General features: G+C 38.1%; 1 protein-coding gene across 1 annotated transcript in view; it reads right to left on the bottom strand.

Annotated features, from left to right (window-relative positions):
- Positions 1-16,164, bottom strand: part of LOC149319951 (lambda-crystallin-like) — a 42,694-nt gene that overhangs the window by 12,408 nt on the left and 14,122 nt on the right. The window contains exons 4-6 of the mRNA XM_089512645.1: positions 6,768-6,929; positions 5,248-5,442; positions 431-536 (exon numbers count right to left, since the gene is read on the bottom strand). Coding sequence (XP_089368771.1) covers positions 431-536; positions 5,248-5,442; positions 6,768-6,929 — 463 coding nt within the window. The remainder of the gene's footprint in view (positions 1-430; positions 537-5,247; positions 5,443-6,767; positions 6,930-16,164) is intronic.

Here is a 16,164-nt window from a genome sequence, read left to right as displayed (position 1 = left end):
GCAGGGAACTGTGTAATTAAAAATAATAATAATTGTTAGCTGCTCTGAGAGCCTTTAGAGCTGAAGGGCAGAGTATAAATAAAATAAAATAAAATAAAATAAAATAAAATAAAATAAAATAAAATAAAATAAAATAAATAAATAAATTGCCCAAACAATAATGATATACCTAAATCTGGTGCACTGTGTACTTTAATGAAGTATTTCCTGTTGCCTGCTACCCTCATAATTCACTGTAGTGACATTTGGAACAGCTCTTATGAATTCACAGAGGCATACTTATATTAAAAATTACAGTGAAAAGAACAGGAATTCCAAGTATTCTCCAACTTTATCATTACATGCACTATTAAAACAGTATTCATGATGACATCACATCATGACCCACAGAATTTTCCACATTTAAATCTTACTAGCAAAGGTTACTTACCTTCTGCATTTAGATGCATTGTTTCCAGAGGTCCTATACAGGCATATCGCATTCCCAAGCCATCAGTCATCACAAGGTCCAGATCAGTAGCAGATATTAGTCCCTCCTGAATGTCAAGAATATGAATAATAAATATTGAAATCCTATTTTATATAAACCTTGTTTTCTTATTTTCCTCATATACCTTCCAGGAACAGGTGAAGAACACTATAAAATGTAAAAAAAAAAAAAAAAAAAAAAAAAAAGGTCAGGAGAAATCCAGTGGTGCAGCTGGATCTCACTGTTTGTGCCAAAACCAGTATTCTCCCATTCCTGCAGGTGCTTCCCCCATGTCTGGAGGGTGGAGAAAATCTCTGGAGCAGGTGGTTTGTTTTTTGTTTGTTTGTCTCGCTTTTTGTTTTGGTGCCATACAGTGTTGCATGAAGAAATTACCAATTCTGCTACCACTGAATATCAAAATACACTATTGGATCTTTTAAAGCAAAGCTGTTGCTGAGGCCCTTATTATTATCAACCATTAGAGTGATCATTTGGTGATAGAGATCATTTGGATAGACGGTTGTCATTTTCTTGTCAATTATTATTAACATTACTTCATTATTAATTACCATATTTGTATGCTGTATTTTCTATCATCATAGTTCTACACACTCTACAATATAGTACAAGAGTATTCTGTACGCCTTGGATCCTCTGCCCAAAGAGGTTGCTACATGACATTCAGGAAAGTAAAACAACAGAGGAAAGTGATTTACTGAGCAAGTGACATTACAAAGACATTTATCTTTGCTAAAGCCCTTTAAAACAATTCTATTCAGAATGGAATTCTAAACGGAGAATTTTAGTAATTTTGCTCTTCTTTTACAGAAACGGTTATGACTGTAACTATATTACAAATACTTAGCTTTAAAACTGTTTTGTCCAGAGTTTTAAAAGTGAACTTCTTACAGCAGGGGTGTGTGTGTGTGTGCGTGCACGCGCGCATGCACATACACAGCTAAAATATGGAGTTTCATACAGCTGGAGCCAGACAATTATATGCAGACAGTGTAGCTGCCACACACTGTACTAGAAACTGGTTGCGTCATGTAGGCAACTTGCAGGGTCTCAACATGCCCAGATTTTTTTAGTTCTCTACTAGGCAACTCCCATATCTTCCAAGTGGCATGTCACAAAGTGCTGTTCAAAGCTCAGTTACATCCACGGGGTAGATTGCTAAGCAAACCAGCACACCCTAAAAACAGGTCAAGACAAGTGCACCATTCTGTCTGTTTAACAGTTCACTGCTCATTTATGTAAGGTTCTTCCTAAGAACATATTTAAAAAGGTGTTTCTTCCATTCTGTTAAAACTTGAAATTCAAATTCATATTTTAGCCATTCCACAGTGCATTTTTGAGCAGCTACTCTGATGTACTCAAGATAGCTTACTACCTGAAATAAAGGAAATTATGGCACCCTCTCTGTTTAACATGCAGAAGCTGATGGACTGGAAGGACCTGAACGTTTTTTAAGTATAGACACTGGGATAAGGTCTCAACCATACCTGAAGGCTTGTTTAGGGAATGATTGGTTATTATGCCCTCCAGGAGAAGGGAACAGCCAAGAGGATCAGAAGAATGGCTGGGAGACAGGATTTGAAACCTGAGGCAGCTGCTTTTCTCCCAGACTGCCAGCTGCTGCAGAACATAAATGGCTACAGATATCATAAATTAGTTAAATGAGTAGCGCCCCCCCCCCCCCCCAATTCAGCTGATTCATAACATCTGATGGAGAAGCTCTAATCCTGCAGTACCAACTGAATCGGGAAATAATAATACATTTACCTGGTTGTGTTGTATTGTCATAGCCACTCTATGACTCTTGAGAATGTCTAGTCATAACTGACTATAGGGGCAGTCCTCATCCCCATTATTAAGCCAAAGAGCCAGCATTGTCCAAGGACTGCTCTGGTAGTCATGTGGCCAGCTTTTAACTTCTCACCGAAGTGGTACCCATTTATCTACTTGCATTTGTATGTTTTTGAACTGCTAAGTTGGCAGAAGCTGCGACTAGAGACAGGAATTCAGCAAAAAGAAGCTTTTAAACATGAGACCCTGCTTTGTGAGTTTTGCTGGGACTTGGCTGGCAGGATAGAGCTGCCCTGCTGCTCCTGATTTCTTTCACTGGACAGGCTGCGAAGAGGCATAAAGCAGTGAGAAGACAAGCTGCACATGCTCTGAGATGGTTAACTGTTTATTCAGTTCTTAAATAATGTGTTTCTATATAAAAATAATGCACTTCTGTGTTGTTATGGGCTACAGTTAATTGAGTGTTGTCCTGTTTTTTTAACACTTATATATGTGTAATAATGTTTGTTTCTAGCCACTGAAGAAAGCCTTTCCCACTGAAGTCAAAATGTGTTGGGATTTTTAAAAACCATTAAACAGCCAGAGTGTATGTAATTGTGGGAAATGCTGTATTACACAACAAGTGATAATGAACTAGAAACCCAAGAGAGCAGGAGGTCAAGAAAATATGTCTTTATTCCTTTGTATCAAATAATTATCAAAGCTTGAGAGATGGGATTCCATAGAGGTAAAGTTACTTCTGCTTAAAGGATTATTTTCATAATTGTTTCATTCAGTACAAATGTTAAAAGTATGCCCACAGCATCTGAATGCGACAGGAAATGAAGAAAAACAACATGAAAACCAATATTTCTCTTTTTTGACCTTTTCACCTTGTTCTGGCTAGAATGAAAAAAGCATTGTTTTCAAGTGTTCCTCATGTTACGTACAGTACAAATTTGTTTCCCTTTTTCAGTATTTACTAGTGTAGCCTCCCCCTAACCTGATACTCTCCAGATAACTGGGGAAGACAAGAACTGTACTCTATTACTTTTCAAGGGTGCCTGGTTGGGTTGAGCTCACCAGTACATAAGCCACCTCTGCTGATAAACATACATACCACTATGTGTTAATTTAATAACATTGCATGAGAATCCTTTAGACAGTATAAGTAAATAAACATAACAGTGCAAACTTACACATCTCTACTCTGGCGCACTACTGAATTCAACAACCCTTAGTTTTTGAGTGGACAACTTGTGGCCTCCAAATGTTGTTGGACTGCAACTTCCATAAGCTCTAGGCAGCAATGAAAATGTTGTAGGATTATGGAAGTTTCAGTACAACAACATACTGTGTTCACCCTTCCCAAGTTGCACTAAACTCTTTAGAGTTTACTTGACTGGGGAGACATTTGTAAGATTGCAGTCTGAATAATATGCTGTCATAAAATCATGTAGTTGGAAAGGTCAAGGGCCATCAAGCCTAGACTTCAGTCATGAAGGAATACATTATTAAGGAATTAAGGAATTCTGTGGATGGCTGTCCAGCATCTGTTTAAAGGCCTCCAAAAAAGGAGTCTACCACCATCCATGGCAGTCTCTTCCACTGCTGAACAGTTCTTACACTGAAGTTGGAATCTGTTTTCTTATATAGTAAAAATAATATAATAATTATGATTTCAGTCCACTGGTTTGTGTCCTAGACTTTGGAGCTACAAAAAATAAGCTCACTTCATCTCCTGTATGACATCCCTTCTGCTGTTAAATATGTGTCCAGCGTGTCCAAAGGAGGGCAACAAAAATGGTGAAGGGTCTGGAAACCATTCCTTATGAGGAGAGACTTAGGGAACTTGGTATGTTTAGCCTGGAGAAGAGACTGCTAAGAGGTGCTATGATAGTCCTGTTTAGGTATTTGAAAGGGTGTCATATTAAGGATGGAGCAAGTTTGTTTGCTGTAGCTCCAGAGAATAGGACCCAGAGCAATGGATTCAAACTACAGGAAAATATATTCTACCTCAACATTAGGAAGAACTTCCTGGCAGTAAGAGCTGTTTGACAGTAGAACACACTCCCTCGGAGAGTGCTGGAGTCTCCTTCTTTGGGGGTCTTTAAACAGAGGCTGGATGGCCATCTGTTAGGAGTGCTTTGCTTGTGTCTTCCAGCATGGCAGGGGGTTGGACTGGATGGCCCTTGCAGTCTCTTCCAACTCTATGGTTCTGCGATAGTATCACCTCTCAATCTTCTTTTCTCCAAGCTAAACATACCCAGGTCCCTATCTCATTCCTCATAGGGTTGGTTTCCAGATCTTTTACCATCTTGGTCACCCTCCTCTGAACATGTTCCAGCTTGTTAAATCTTCCTTGAACTGTGGTGCCTAGAACTGGACACAGTAACCCAGACGAAGTCTGACCAAGCAAAATAAAGTGATACTGTTCCTTCCTTCAGCATCTGGACACTATACTCCTATTGATGCAGCCTCGAATTGTGCTGGCTTTTTGGCCACTGTAGCATGCTATTGACTCATGTTCAGTTTGTGGTTTACTTAAAAACCCCAAGATTCTTTCCACATGGGCTGCTTTCAAGCTAAGTGTCACCCATCCTCAATTTCACTTTTCTTGCCTGGACATAATGCCTTACATTCATCCCTGTTGACGTTCATTTGCTTGTTTTGGCCCAGCTCTCCCATCTATCAAGGTAAGATTGAATCCTGATCCTGTTCTCTAAGGTATTAACTACCCCTCCTAATTTGGTGTTATCTGCACATTTGATCATCAGTCCCTCTATTCCATCATCCAAGAGATTAATAAAGATGTTAAAACACACTGGACAGAAGCCTGTGGCACCCAACTAGCCATTTCTCCCCAGGATGAAGGAGAACCACTGATCAGTAAACTTTGGGTACAGTGCATAAACTAGTTACAAATGCATTTAACAAACCACAGATGTGGAAGCATATGCAGATCAACTGAGGAATAAAATAATACATACTCCAACAAGTCTCCATGCTTCACTAATAACTGCATACTGGAGTCGGTTCAGGACAAACCCATCAACCTCTTTTATTAGTTTAACTGGTGATTGTCCAATCTTCTTCATGAGAGCATAGGTCTTCTCCAATATGCAAGGATCTGTTTCTGGGTGGGGAACCAATTCAACCAAAGGCACATAATATGGTGGATTTACCTAGACATAAATCAGAGAGTGAGAATACAAACACACATTATGGAGAGATTATTAAAGTTAATAAATTTAGCTTAAATTTAGCATAAAATTAGTACTATAAAATTGAAATAAACTCGTCTACAATTATTGTTTATTTATAACTACTAGCAAATGGTATGGTTTGGGTGTTGGATTAGGACTCTGGAGACCAGGATTTGAATTTCCACTCAGCCATGGAAACCCAGTCAGGGACCTTAGGCAGGTCTCATTCTCTCAGCCTCAGAGAAAGGCAATGGCAAAACCACCTCTGACAGATTCTTGCAAAAAAAAAAAATGTAATAAGGTCACCTTAGGGTTGACATAAATTGGAAATAACTTGGAGGCACACAGCATTATGCCAAAAGTAATAAAACTCAGAGCAAAACCCTTTCCCACCACCATTCCCTTCTCCTTTTGTGTCGTGTCTTTTAGATTGTAAGCCTGAGGGCAGGGAACTGTCTAATTAAAAATAATAATTGTAAGCCACTCTGATAGCCTTTAGGGCTGAAGGGCAGGGCATAAATGCCATAAATAATAATAAAATAAATAAATAGAGCAGCCACAAAGTCTCAGAACCTTTAAAACTCCAGGAATGTTGCAAAAAAAGGAAAAATTATAAACATCACTAAAGATGCAAAATTAAAAGTCCTTGAACTGCACTAAGTGGGTTGCAACATGGATGTCAGGCAAGCCACACTGGGAAGAGCCCAACCAGGCTGTCACCACTGAAAATGTGTTCTCATAGACACCCAAAACACCTCATTTGATAGGGGCACCTGGAGAAGATTCAGAAGATTGTGATAAATTCTGGGTAAGCCTACAAAGGAGGAGACTATCCTTCATATAATCGAAGCCCAAGCCATTTAGGGCTTTAAATCTTCATACCAGCACTTTGAATGAAGCCGAGAAACAAACTTAAGCCAGTATAGATGATAAAGTATCATCTATCATACTATTAAAAATATAACTGTCTTTTTTAAGTAGTTAATACAGCATACATAATTACAGCAGTACTTTCTCTTGACAAGATAACAGATGTATGTGGTATATTAATCTAAGTAGATAAGAGGCACTTGGAGCTACTAAGGCCTATGCAATTTATTTTATTATCAATTAATTTTATTGCTTATTTCACAGTTTATTGTCTCACTTTTTCTAAGAACCTCTGCATCAAAATGGCACCTACTTGAAAACCTTACATAGGGAAGTATAAGAATCTGATTTAAGACATATAAGCAGTCCCTCCACTTTGTCAACCTAATGCAAGGTGGAATTCAATAGATTCCTAAGGTATTTAGTATACTTACAGGATGTGCAACTATACACTGCTTGACATGCTTCAATCCCGTGAACAATTTTGAAGGCAAAAGACAGGAGGTTGAACTGCTTAGAACCACATCATTACTGACGATAAGATCTAACTGGCCAAAAATCTTCTTTTTCAGTTCTAGATCCTCTGGTGTACATTCCTAGAAAACAAAAAACAAAAAATTAACAGCTTAAAGCCTTTCCCCCACTACATCACACTATAATCCAACCCACTGGTCACAAGGTAATGGTGGAAAAGGACTGTAACATATTTATTGAAACTCAGTGGTATATGTTCTGCTACATATTACACAGCTAAAATGTAACACCGAAGTCCCAGAGCCATATATTCTATGAAATTAGTAGAATACTGTAGACCCTTGATATCCACTGGAGTTTGGTTCAGGGTCCCCATGGATACCAAAAATCTTTAGTATGTTCAAATCCCATAATATACAATGATGTAGTAAAATTATTATTATTATTATTAACCTTTATTTATAAAGCGCTGTAAATTTACACAGCGCTGTACATAATTTTTTTAGTCAAATGGTTCCCTGCCCTCAGGCTTACAATCTAAAAGACACGACACAAAAGGAGAAGGGAGTGGTGGTGGGGAATAGGATCAGGTCCAGCAGATCTTCTCCACCTCCGAGGCCTGGACCAAGGCAGATGGACTGGAGGAAGGGCTTGGCTTCTTGATGGATGGTTAATGGTGTCCCTTCTATAAAATGGTAAAATCAAGGTTAGTTTTTTGGACTTTTTTGTGGGAGGGGTGGATATTTTCAAGTGTGGATGGCTGAATCTGTGGATACAGAATCCATGGAGATAGGGGGCTCACTGTAACTGGCAAATGAAAATTATGATTCCAGAATGTCTTTAACTGAATATATTTGCCCCAAGTTCTGTTGAGTAGAATATTTTTAGGAAAGGTGGTGATTTTGCTAAGGAATGCACACACAGAAGTAGCAAGAAAATTAGGGAGATGAGGAGAGATATCAACATCCTTCTCTTTACTGTCGTGACATCCTCTAAGAAGGGGAAATCAACCTCTCTAGGTATCAACATTTTGCAACTCCCATCAGCCCTAGACAGCACAGCCAATGAATAAAGAAAAGTGGGAAAGCCATCCAACAATGCCACAAATTGCCCAACCCTGTTCTAAGAGCATCTGTTTTAGCTATCCACCAAAAACCCCAATAACCATATTCTCTCTGTCTTGGGTGAAAAGAAACCCATTTCATTACAGGGTGTTATGAAGCTCTCCTTGTCAACATTTTTGCTCCAGTTTCATTACAGACCTTGTAAGGACAGTGGTTGTATGATGACCAGTGGGATAGGGAATGACTTTGATCTTAAACCTTCTCCCTAGAAGGAGAGAAGAACCAACAGTATCTGTTGGACTTGATCCCCTTCCCCACATCCATTCTCTTCTCCTTTTGTGACATGTCTTTTTAGATTGTAAACCTGAGGGCAGGGAACAACCAAATTAGCAATCTGCAAAATGACTATCCAAACATCTCTCTTAGCTGCCCTTTCTTGAAGAAACAAGTGGTGAGCCATCTTAACTGTGTTTCCTGTGTTATTTCAATAGGTAATTATGCAGGTCTAATGATCAACATTTGATTGGCATTTTGGGTAGAAATCTTTTAAAATAAACATCTCCCTTTGCTTTATCAAAGCTTGTCAGTAGAAAGCTGTGTATTACTATAACCATAGGGCCAGAACATCAAGGATAATGAAGTTATGAAAAAGCTAACATGCCAGATAAGATGTCTGGTCATAACATTTTTTAATGTAAAGTCGAAGGCTTTCATGGCCAGCATCCATAGTTTTTTGTGGATTTTTTGGGCTATGTGGCCATGTTCTAGAAGAGTTTATTCCTGATGTTTTGCCAGCATTTGTGGCTGGCATCTTCAGAGAAAACAGTTTTTTTTTCTTCCCACAGATATGGAAGGATTCTACTATAACTTCAAAATGTGTATCTTTTTGATCTGATGGAACAATAATGGAAATTACACCCAAATCTGCAAATTGGTATTCACTTGATATGATGTAAGGTGAAACCTCACACATAGTATTGCTATATTTTCCTTTAATCTTCTCTATTATTATTGTTCACTTTCTTGATAAAAATAGAGCTGAAAAATAAAGGATATCTTTACCTGCACGTCCTATTCTTTTAATGAAGAAAAACAAAATGCAGAAACACACACACATACAGACCCAGATATTTTTCAGTGAAAGCTTTAAATTTCAGATTTTAAAGGTATGCCATTTATAACTTGAGAAAACACTGGAGTCGTGGAAGATGTTTTTATGCTCCAAATATGGGTTAGGGGACCCATTCCATTCTTGCTGATACAGAATGGAATTTTACTGTGTTTCTAAAGTCACAAAATAGCTGCAGTGATAAGGAGGTCCATTTCGGAACAGTGGAGCCAACTGTAATGCTGGTTCAAAACCATGCTTTGCTCTTAATTCCTGGATCAGTTTAGTCTGCAAGGTGGCTGCCTTTAAGTATTTTCCTTTAGCATAGTCACAAGGCAAGGCGAACTCTGTAGATACTTGTTCAAACTAATAAAAGAACAGCACTGAATAGTTGTATTGTGAGATTCTCCACCTGAAACCCAAAGCTCTCTTTCAGATCAGATGATAATCACAGAGGTGAAGCTCAACACTCTTGGAAACTCAAACCTACAATGATTATGCAAGGTTCTGAATAGACCATTTGCTAAAGGGTTCTTTGATAGTGGCACAATTGTATTCAATTTGTTGGACTGATGCAATAAAAGTTTCTGTCCTTGTCAAGCATGGATTTATTTTCTTAGTGAGACTGACTCCCTGAAGAACAGAGGGAAAATTAAGCTCTAAACCAGCTATTAATCAGGGGCTTCATCACTTACCACCAAACTACAAAGCCTCTGAATCTATTCAATTCATCCTGAGAAAAAGACCAAACATGAAATGGATAGGGCACAGGCACTGAAAGTCAGCTCACCATAATAAGAACCCAGCTGAGTGAATTTTAAAGGACACTGTATATTCCTGTGTTCATTACTGTTTTGGTCAAGATCACACTTCTCATTTGCACAAAAACAGTAATTCTTTATTTGAAAAGTTCTAACATCTGAATATGGTCACTGGAACCTGACTTTCAACTTAACTGAACTTTGTGACAGCATCCCTTGTGAAAGGTTGATTAGGACATGCCAATTTGTTGGTTTTTAAGAACATGAGTTCCGCTTTGTTGAGAGTCCTCAGTTTTATGTTCATAAAAACTACTGTATAAATGTGAGAGTACAGAGTGTCCCTGAAAATCCCAATGATCTCAACAAATGCTGAATTGCTGTGGATTACTTTGACAGGCTAGGAACATATACCAAGAAAAGTTCTAATCTAAAAGGGAATGATCCATTCTTTTCAAGCAGGTTTTATATGATATTTAGCAAAGCAATTTTACATTATGTACTCTTTAGACATTTGCTACATATGCATGTACAGTTTTATGGTATAAAACAGGCATGAGGAATATGTGTCCTTCCAGATGTTAAACTTTGGTTCTCATCAGCTTTGTTGTTGTTGTTGTTGTATCTATTTATATCCCACCTTTTTCAGTCTGGGGCTCAAGGCAGCTTACAAGGATAAAACAAATACAACTATAAAATTTGTACCACACAAAATTGAAAAAACAGAATTGAACTAACAATAGAAATAATAGGAATTAAAAGCAAGACCATTAAAATCTAAACAACAAAAGTACAGCACATTCTGAAAGCTCCCCTCCCCCCCAGCTTGTACACTCAGCCATCAAAGGCCTGCTGAAACAAAAAGGTCTTCACCTGCCTTCAAAACTATAGCAGGGAGGTAACCAACCCAACCTCCATAAGGAGTTTCACCTAGAAGGCCCTCTCCAATATTCTTACCAGATGCACCTGCAAAGATGATGGGGCAGAAAAAGCCCATATTAAAGATCTCAAAACATGGACAGGCATATATGGGAGAATATAGTTCTTCAGACAACCTGGATCTGAGCCATATAGGTCTCTACAGGCCATAACCAGAACCTAGCTGAGCATAGGTGTTTCAACAAGGGACTTGTCTGCACACCGTAGCCAGACCTAGTTAACAATCTGACTGCAGCCCTTTGGAAATTTCCAAACACTTTTCAACAGCAGCCTCATGTAGAGCGTGTTACAGTAATCCAAATAATATGCAACTAAGGCATGTCTTATCTGGACCAGTCCTGGTATTTCTAGGACCAGGCACAGCTGGCACACAAAGTTTAACTGTCCACTGTCCAGGGTCAGAGTTTAATCCTGGAGTATGCTTAAACTGCAAGGCTGCATCTTCGGAGAAAGTGTAAATCCGTGCAACCCAGTCTGAATCCCTAATCCCTGACCTGCCTTCGACTGACCACAGCTATTTCTGTCTTGTCTGGATTAAGATTCATGTAACTTTTAGCTCTAGCCAACTATGATGAAATGTTCTGGGGGTAACAGTGGTCGAAATTTTCCCACTGTCCCTAAAATCATTAACAGAAGCCAAAGTTTCTCCACTAGTGATTTAAAATGTCTTCTTGAAAAGAGAAAAGATCGAACTTGGTAAGATAAAGAGTTGAACTCACTGACAGCTGACCCATTCGAAATTTAGAACGGCCAGACATACATACATATACAGGCATGGTATGAAACATTGATCCTGTAGAGTTCCTTGAGGAGACTTTTACATTCCAGAAATTTTGCCTGCAACTTTCATCAGATCCATTCAATATGGCCAATAGTATAGGATTGTGAGGGTTGTAGGTCTAAACATCCAAAGCACAGTGAGCATCTATAGTATAGACTGGCCATGCAAGTGTGGCCATTTCCCATGCTCTTAACTTCTGTTGATCTGCAAGAGGTAGTTTTCCTTCCTAAGTGCTAGTTTAGAGGAGTCAAAGGCTATCTGTCCAGTTCTGGAAGGCCTCTGTTTTTAATGCCTAGACCTTAGGTTAATGATATACTTTATCTCCAGAAATCAAATGAATAAGCACTACAAAGATAGGAAAATTATTAACATAGCTTGCTCTTGATATTTAAAAGCATAATTTTAAACATTATAAACAACAGCAATAAAATGTCAACATTAATGCAGTGTATTTTTAGAGGAGAAATCCAATGATGTGACACACTGAAGTCAACTGGGCAACACTACTTTGCTAGCTGGATACTGAGCACAACTTTTTCTCACATGCAATCCTATTTTCCTCTCATTTGACTTCAGAAAGCAATTTTATCTGAAGTTAAATTAGTTTGTCATTTCGAAGATTGTTTATTTGTCTTCCTGGTAGCATCTGACTTGGTTAATTTTCCAAAACTGTCTGGAGCTAATCTGCTCTGCAGAGTTCCAAATCCTCTACATGGTACACCTTGTTTACTCCTGCTCTCTACCTTCTGCCTACCATTCCACTGATTTTGGAAGTTAATCTCCAAAGGGCTGATGGGAGTTAGAAGCAAAATTTTGCACTTGATTCTGCCTTGATTCCACATTAACATCTTAAAACATATATTAAATGCAAATTTTATGTGTGCAAACTCAGTTTAAAAATAAATAAAAACAAAACTCAGTTTATGTTGTTATTGTTCTATTAGTCTACATGGTTTTCATAATACCAACTTCCCAAACTAGTCCTCCGCAGATATATTAAGACAGAAACTCCAATTATTCCCAGCCAGCATGGCCATTCCCAAACAGTTTGGGAATAGATCTTGCCTAATCGTCAGTCTGGCTGGGAATGATGGGAATTGGATTCAACAGTCTGGATAGTTGAATACAACTCCCATCATCCCCAGCTAGATTGAGGATTAGGCAAAATGTAGTCCAAAAAATCTGAATGAGTTCCAGCTAAAAGGAAGTCTATCCTACAGATTACATGAGTTCACTTCACTTCACAAGGATTCTTATGCCCAGAGCATGGAAATGTTAGTTTTTGTATTATAATTCCCAGAATCCCCTGGCCAGCATGGCTGGGGAATTCTGGAAACTGTAGTACAAAAAGTAATATCCAATCACACTGATCTTTTGCAAACTATATTGGGCTTAATGGGGTCAGCTTTAAGAAACTTTAAGCAATGCCCTCTACTTGCTAAGATAGGCAAATAAATCCTTGTTTATTGCCCCCATCCTTGGGACACAATATCTTTGAAGGTTAGGATGAGGGCCGTACTTTCTGTTGAAGCGTTAGGCCCGTCCAAGAAAGGAGTTACAAGATCCCTTGATATGATGTAGTATGAGAACACATCTTGCACAAGCAAAGTACAGCTCTCTTAACATAAAAATATGTTTCTGCAATATGACAGACAAGCCCTGGAAAACTGAGACCTTTCTGATTATCCATTTTAGACAACTGGGGTTAAGAAGACCATGATGTACACAAGTAGTTCTTCATACAACCCATCTAATAGGGAAGGCATGCCACAGGATAGATAAAGGAATGTCCCAGCTTCTTCCCAACCCATCAGATCTGCAGTGACTATAAGAGAAATAGAGACAGAGTGAAAAGCAGGACCTTGCTAACACTAGTGCGAAATGCAATGCTGTGTCCTTGATAATGCCACTGCTACTACAATGGATTCTAAGGAAACTAAGGATGTTGTGAGAAGGAGTCACCTGCTTTTCAGCTCCTAGCAGGATTTCATATAGACTGTTGTCTGATTGTGCAACATGCAGAGGAAGAAAAAGAATCCTCCTATTACCTCTTTCAGAGAAGACAGCTATTCCTTCTCCAGGCCAACTAGTTTCATTGGGTCTGTTTCAGAAATTGCAGGTATAGTTTTGCAGAGCTCCAAAAGGTCCACTGAAATGAAAATTGGCCATAGCTAGGATACATACTCTGTTTTCAAGCATGTGCACGTCAGTTGTATATTCCATTATAGTCTTCAACTGAACAGGAATTAAGTGTTGCTGCATTATCTGATCGAAAATGTGTTAACTGCCTTCTTAAAATCCAAGAATTTATACCAGTTACAGAAGTTAAATAAGAATGCTACAGTTTAGAAAGGAATCTTATGCAGTCAGTATATTCAAGTTGGGTGAAGTACACAAAAAGTTATTCCCTGTGAAACAGAGGCCAGTCAGAAACATTCATTCTCACTCCCATACACAGGTGTGCTTGTGCTACCATATGTATGGTAGTATTTTAAAAGGTAAAGAGAAAGCTGTTTATTTCTGCCCTGGATCCTGTCCCATCAATATTTAACAGCACTTTTATATCACACTTCATTTTTAAAAAAATATGAAACAATCACAGCTTCCTTCCTTCACAGCTACACCTTCAGCATTAGCTAATAGCAAGGTACACACTAGTTAATGACATGGAACAGCATCCCACCTTAGGCAGCCTAGAAACTGGAAAAGTACTTTTTGGACCACAATAGGAATCAGACTGCTAAGACACTTTAGGCGTTGCACTCCAAAAACAAAATAAAAAAGGAACTCTTCCAAGTTTCAAATAATATCTAGGATATAAAATATTTATTTAACAGCACTTTTATATCATACTTCATTTTTAAAAAATATGAAGGCCCCAGGGAACTGACAGCTGTGTATTTTTTCAAGAGGTCTTCCTCAAAGCAACCAGTCCTATACCTCTCAATGTAATGAAACTTGTAGAGGAGACAATATAGGTCACAATACAATAGCCATACAACCTAGTTATGAATCTTTGAGATGATTTTTGACATCTATATTAAGCACAAACGTGTTTTTTTAAAAAAACAACCAAAATGAACCTTAACAGGGTTTAAATTACTACAATTTCGAACAATAATGAGATTAGTTGCGTTTCCTATTCCATTAGACTTTAGTCATCTAATTTGTTTTCTCAGACTTCACTCATGTTAATAAAGTGAGCCATGACCACAGGGGAAATTCACTTTTGTAATTAAGTAGCTAAACTTTACCTACTAAATAACCCAGGGTTTTTACTCAGCATGGTGGAGGAATCTTCAGAAGGCAAAGTCCAAAAATATGACAATGCAAGAATATGGGTGTGCTCTTTTCCAATTGGATGACTATCAGTGTAGAAAATGATCTGCATAAACTATATCTGATGGAGGAGTTTAAGGGGGGTTTTTTGCAAGTATTGTTGTCAATAACTATATTGAATTTCTCACCAAATGGTTTCTAATGTCTACTGTATATTACAGATTTTTTATACCTCAAGTAGCTAACTCCTTAACTATTGAGAGCAACTATCTTTAAAACAATAACCCATTTAAATGTCTCTTACTTATATCAGTGAAACTATCAGCATATGTTTAGATCATCTAGTGAAACTAAAGGTGATTATATTTGGCTAAAATGTGCCCAAAGTTAACTTTATTTTCCAATCAACCTTTCAGTGCAAAGCACAGTGAAAAGCAGGTTAAAAGAAGGAAAGCTGCATCTAGATTATGTAATATGAGGAGTATTTATATTATGAAATAGAACAAATAATATTTTGTGGCTAGGAAATAAATTAAATTCCCTAGAATGTTGCAAATAACAAGCCAAACAAATTTTAAAGAGCTATTCAAATCTGATGGACTTAATACTTGCTCAAGTTTATTTCTTTATTAATTGAATTTATATCCAGACTTTTTCCTGTGATACGATTCAAGGCGGCCTACAATAATTTAAAAAGATTAAGCTTTAAAAAACATTAAATAGCAATATTATTTTTTAAAAGCACGATTGAAAACAATTATGACATAATTACCTGTAAAAGACTGAAAAGATGGCACACTACTTCACACCCACTATATCTCCATAATTAAAATTCAAAGGCCTGCTGTCAGAAAGCGAGCAGGGAGGGGACTAATTGGGTCTCCCATGGAAAGGAGCTCCACAGAATGGGTGCAACTATTGAGATGTCTCCCTCCTGAGTCCTCAGCAACCATTCCTGCTAATGTGTAAGACTGATAACCCTGCTCTGCAGATCTTAAAACTCTAGCTGTCTTGTATAAAGAGATAGGTCTTTCAAACAGTCTGGAATCAAGCCATCTAGAGCTAGCATCAAAACCAGCACTTTGCCCATTGTAGGAGCGCAACACAAAGTGTACAGAAAAGCTGAAGGCTCAGCCAGTTCCCTGAATCCACGAGCTGTACAGAAGGATTTTATTTAGTTATTTGTTTATTTCATTTGTATGCTGCCTTTCTCCCAGAGTGGGACCCTAGACGAAGAAGTGCTCAAAACTTAGGCTTAGACAAAGAAATCACCTTGTTGTAGGCAGTTGCTTTAAAAGTACTATATCTTCAGCACACTGACTCCCTCTACAGGCAGCATAAGATTACTTTGTGCCAGTTGAAACCAATGCCTCACACCTACCTACAAAAATATTTGTTATTCTTTAGGATGCTATTGGTATTTTTGTT

The sequence above is a fragment of the Sceloporus occidentalis genome, unplaced genomic scaffold, assembly GCF_023333645.1.
Source record: "Sceloporus occidentalis isolate IW3139 unplaced genomic scaffold, rSceOcc1.0.p SCAF_2, whole genome shotgun sequence".
NCBI classification, from domain to species: domain Eukaryota; kingdom Metazoa; phylum Chordata; class Lepidosauria; order Squamata; family Phrynosomatidae; genus Sceloporus; species Sceloporus occidentalis.
This window is presented reverse-complemented; position numbering and strand designations above follow the sequence as displayed.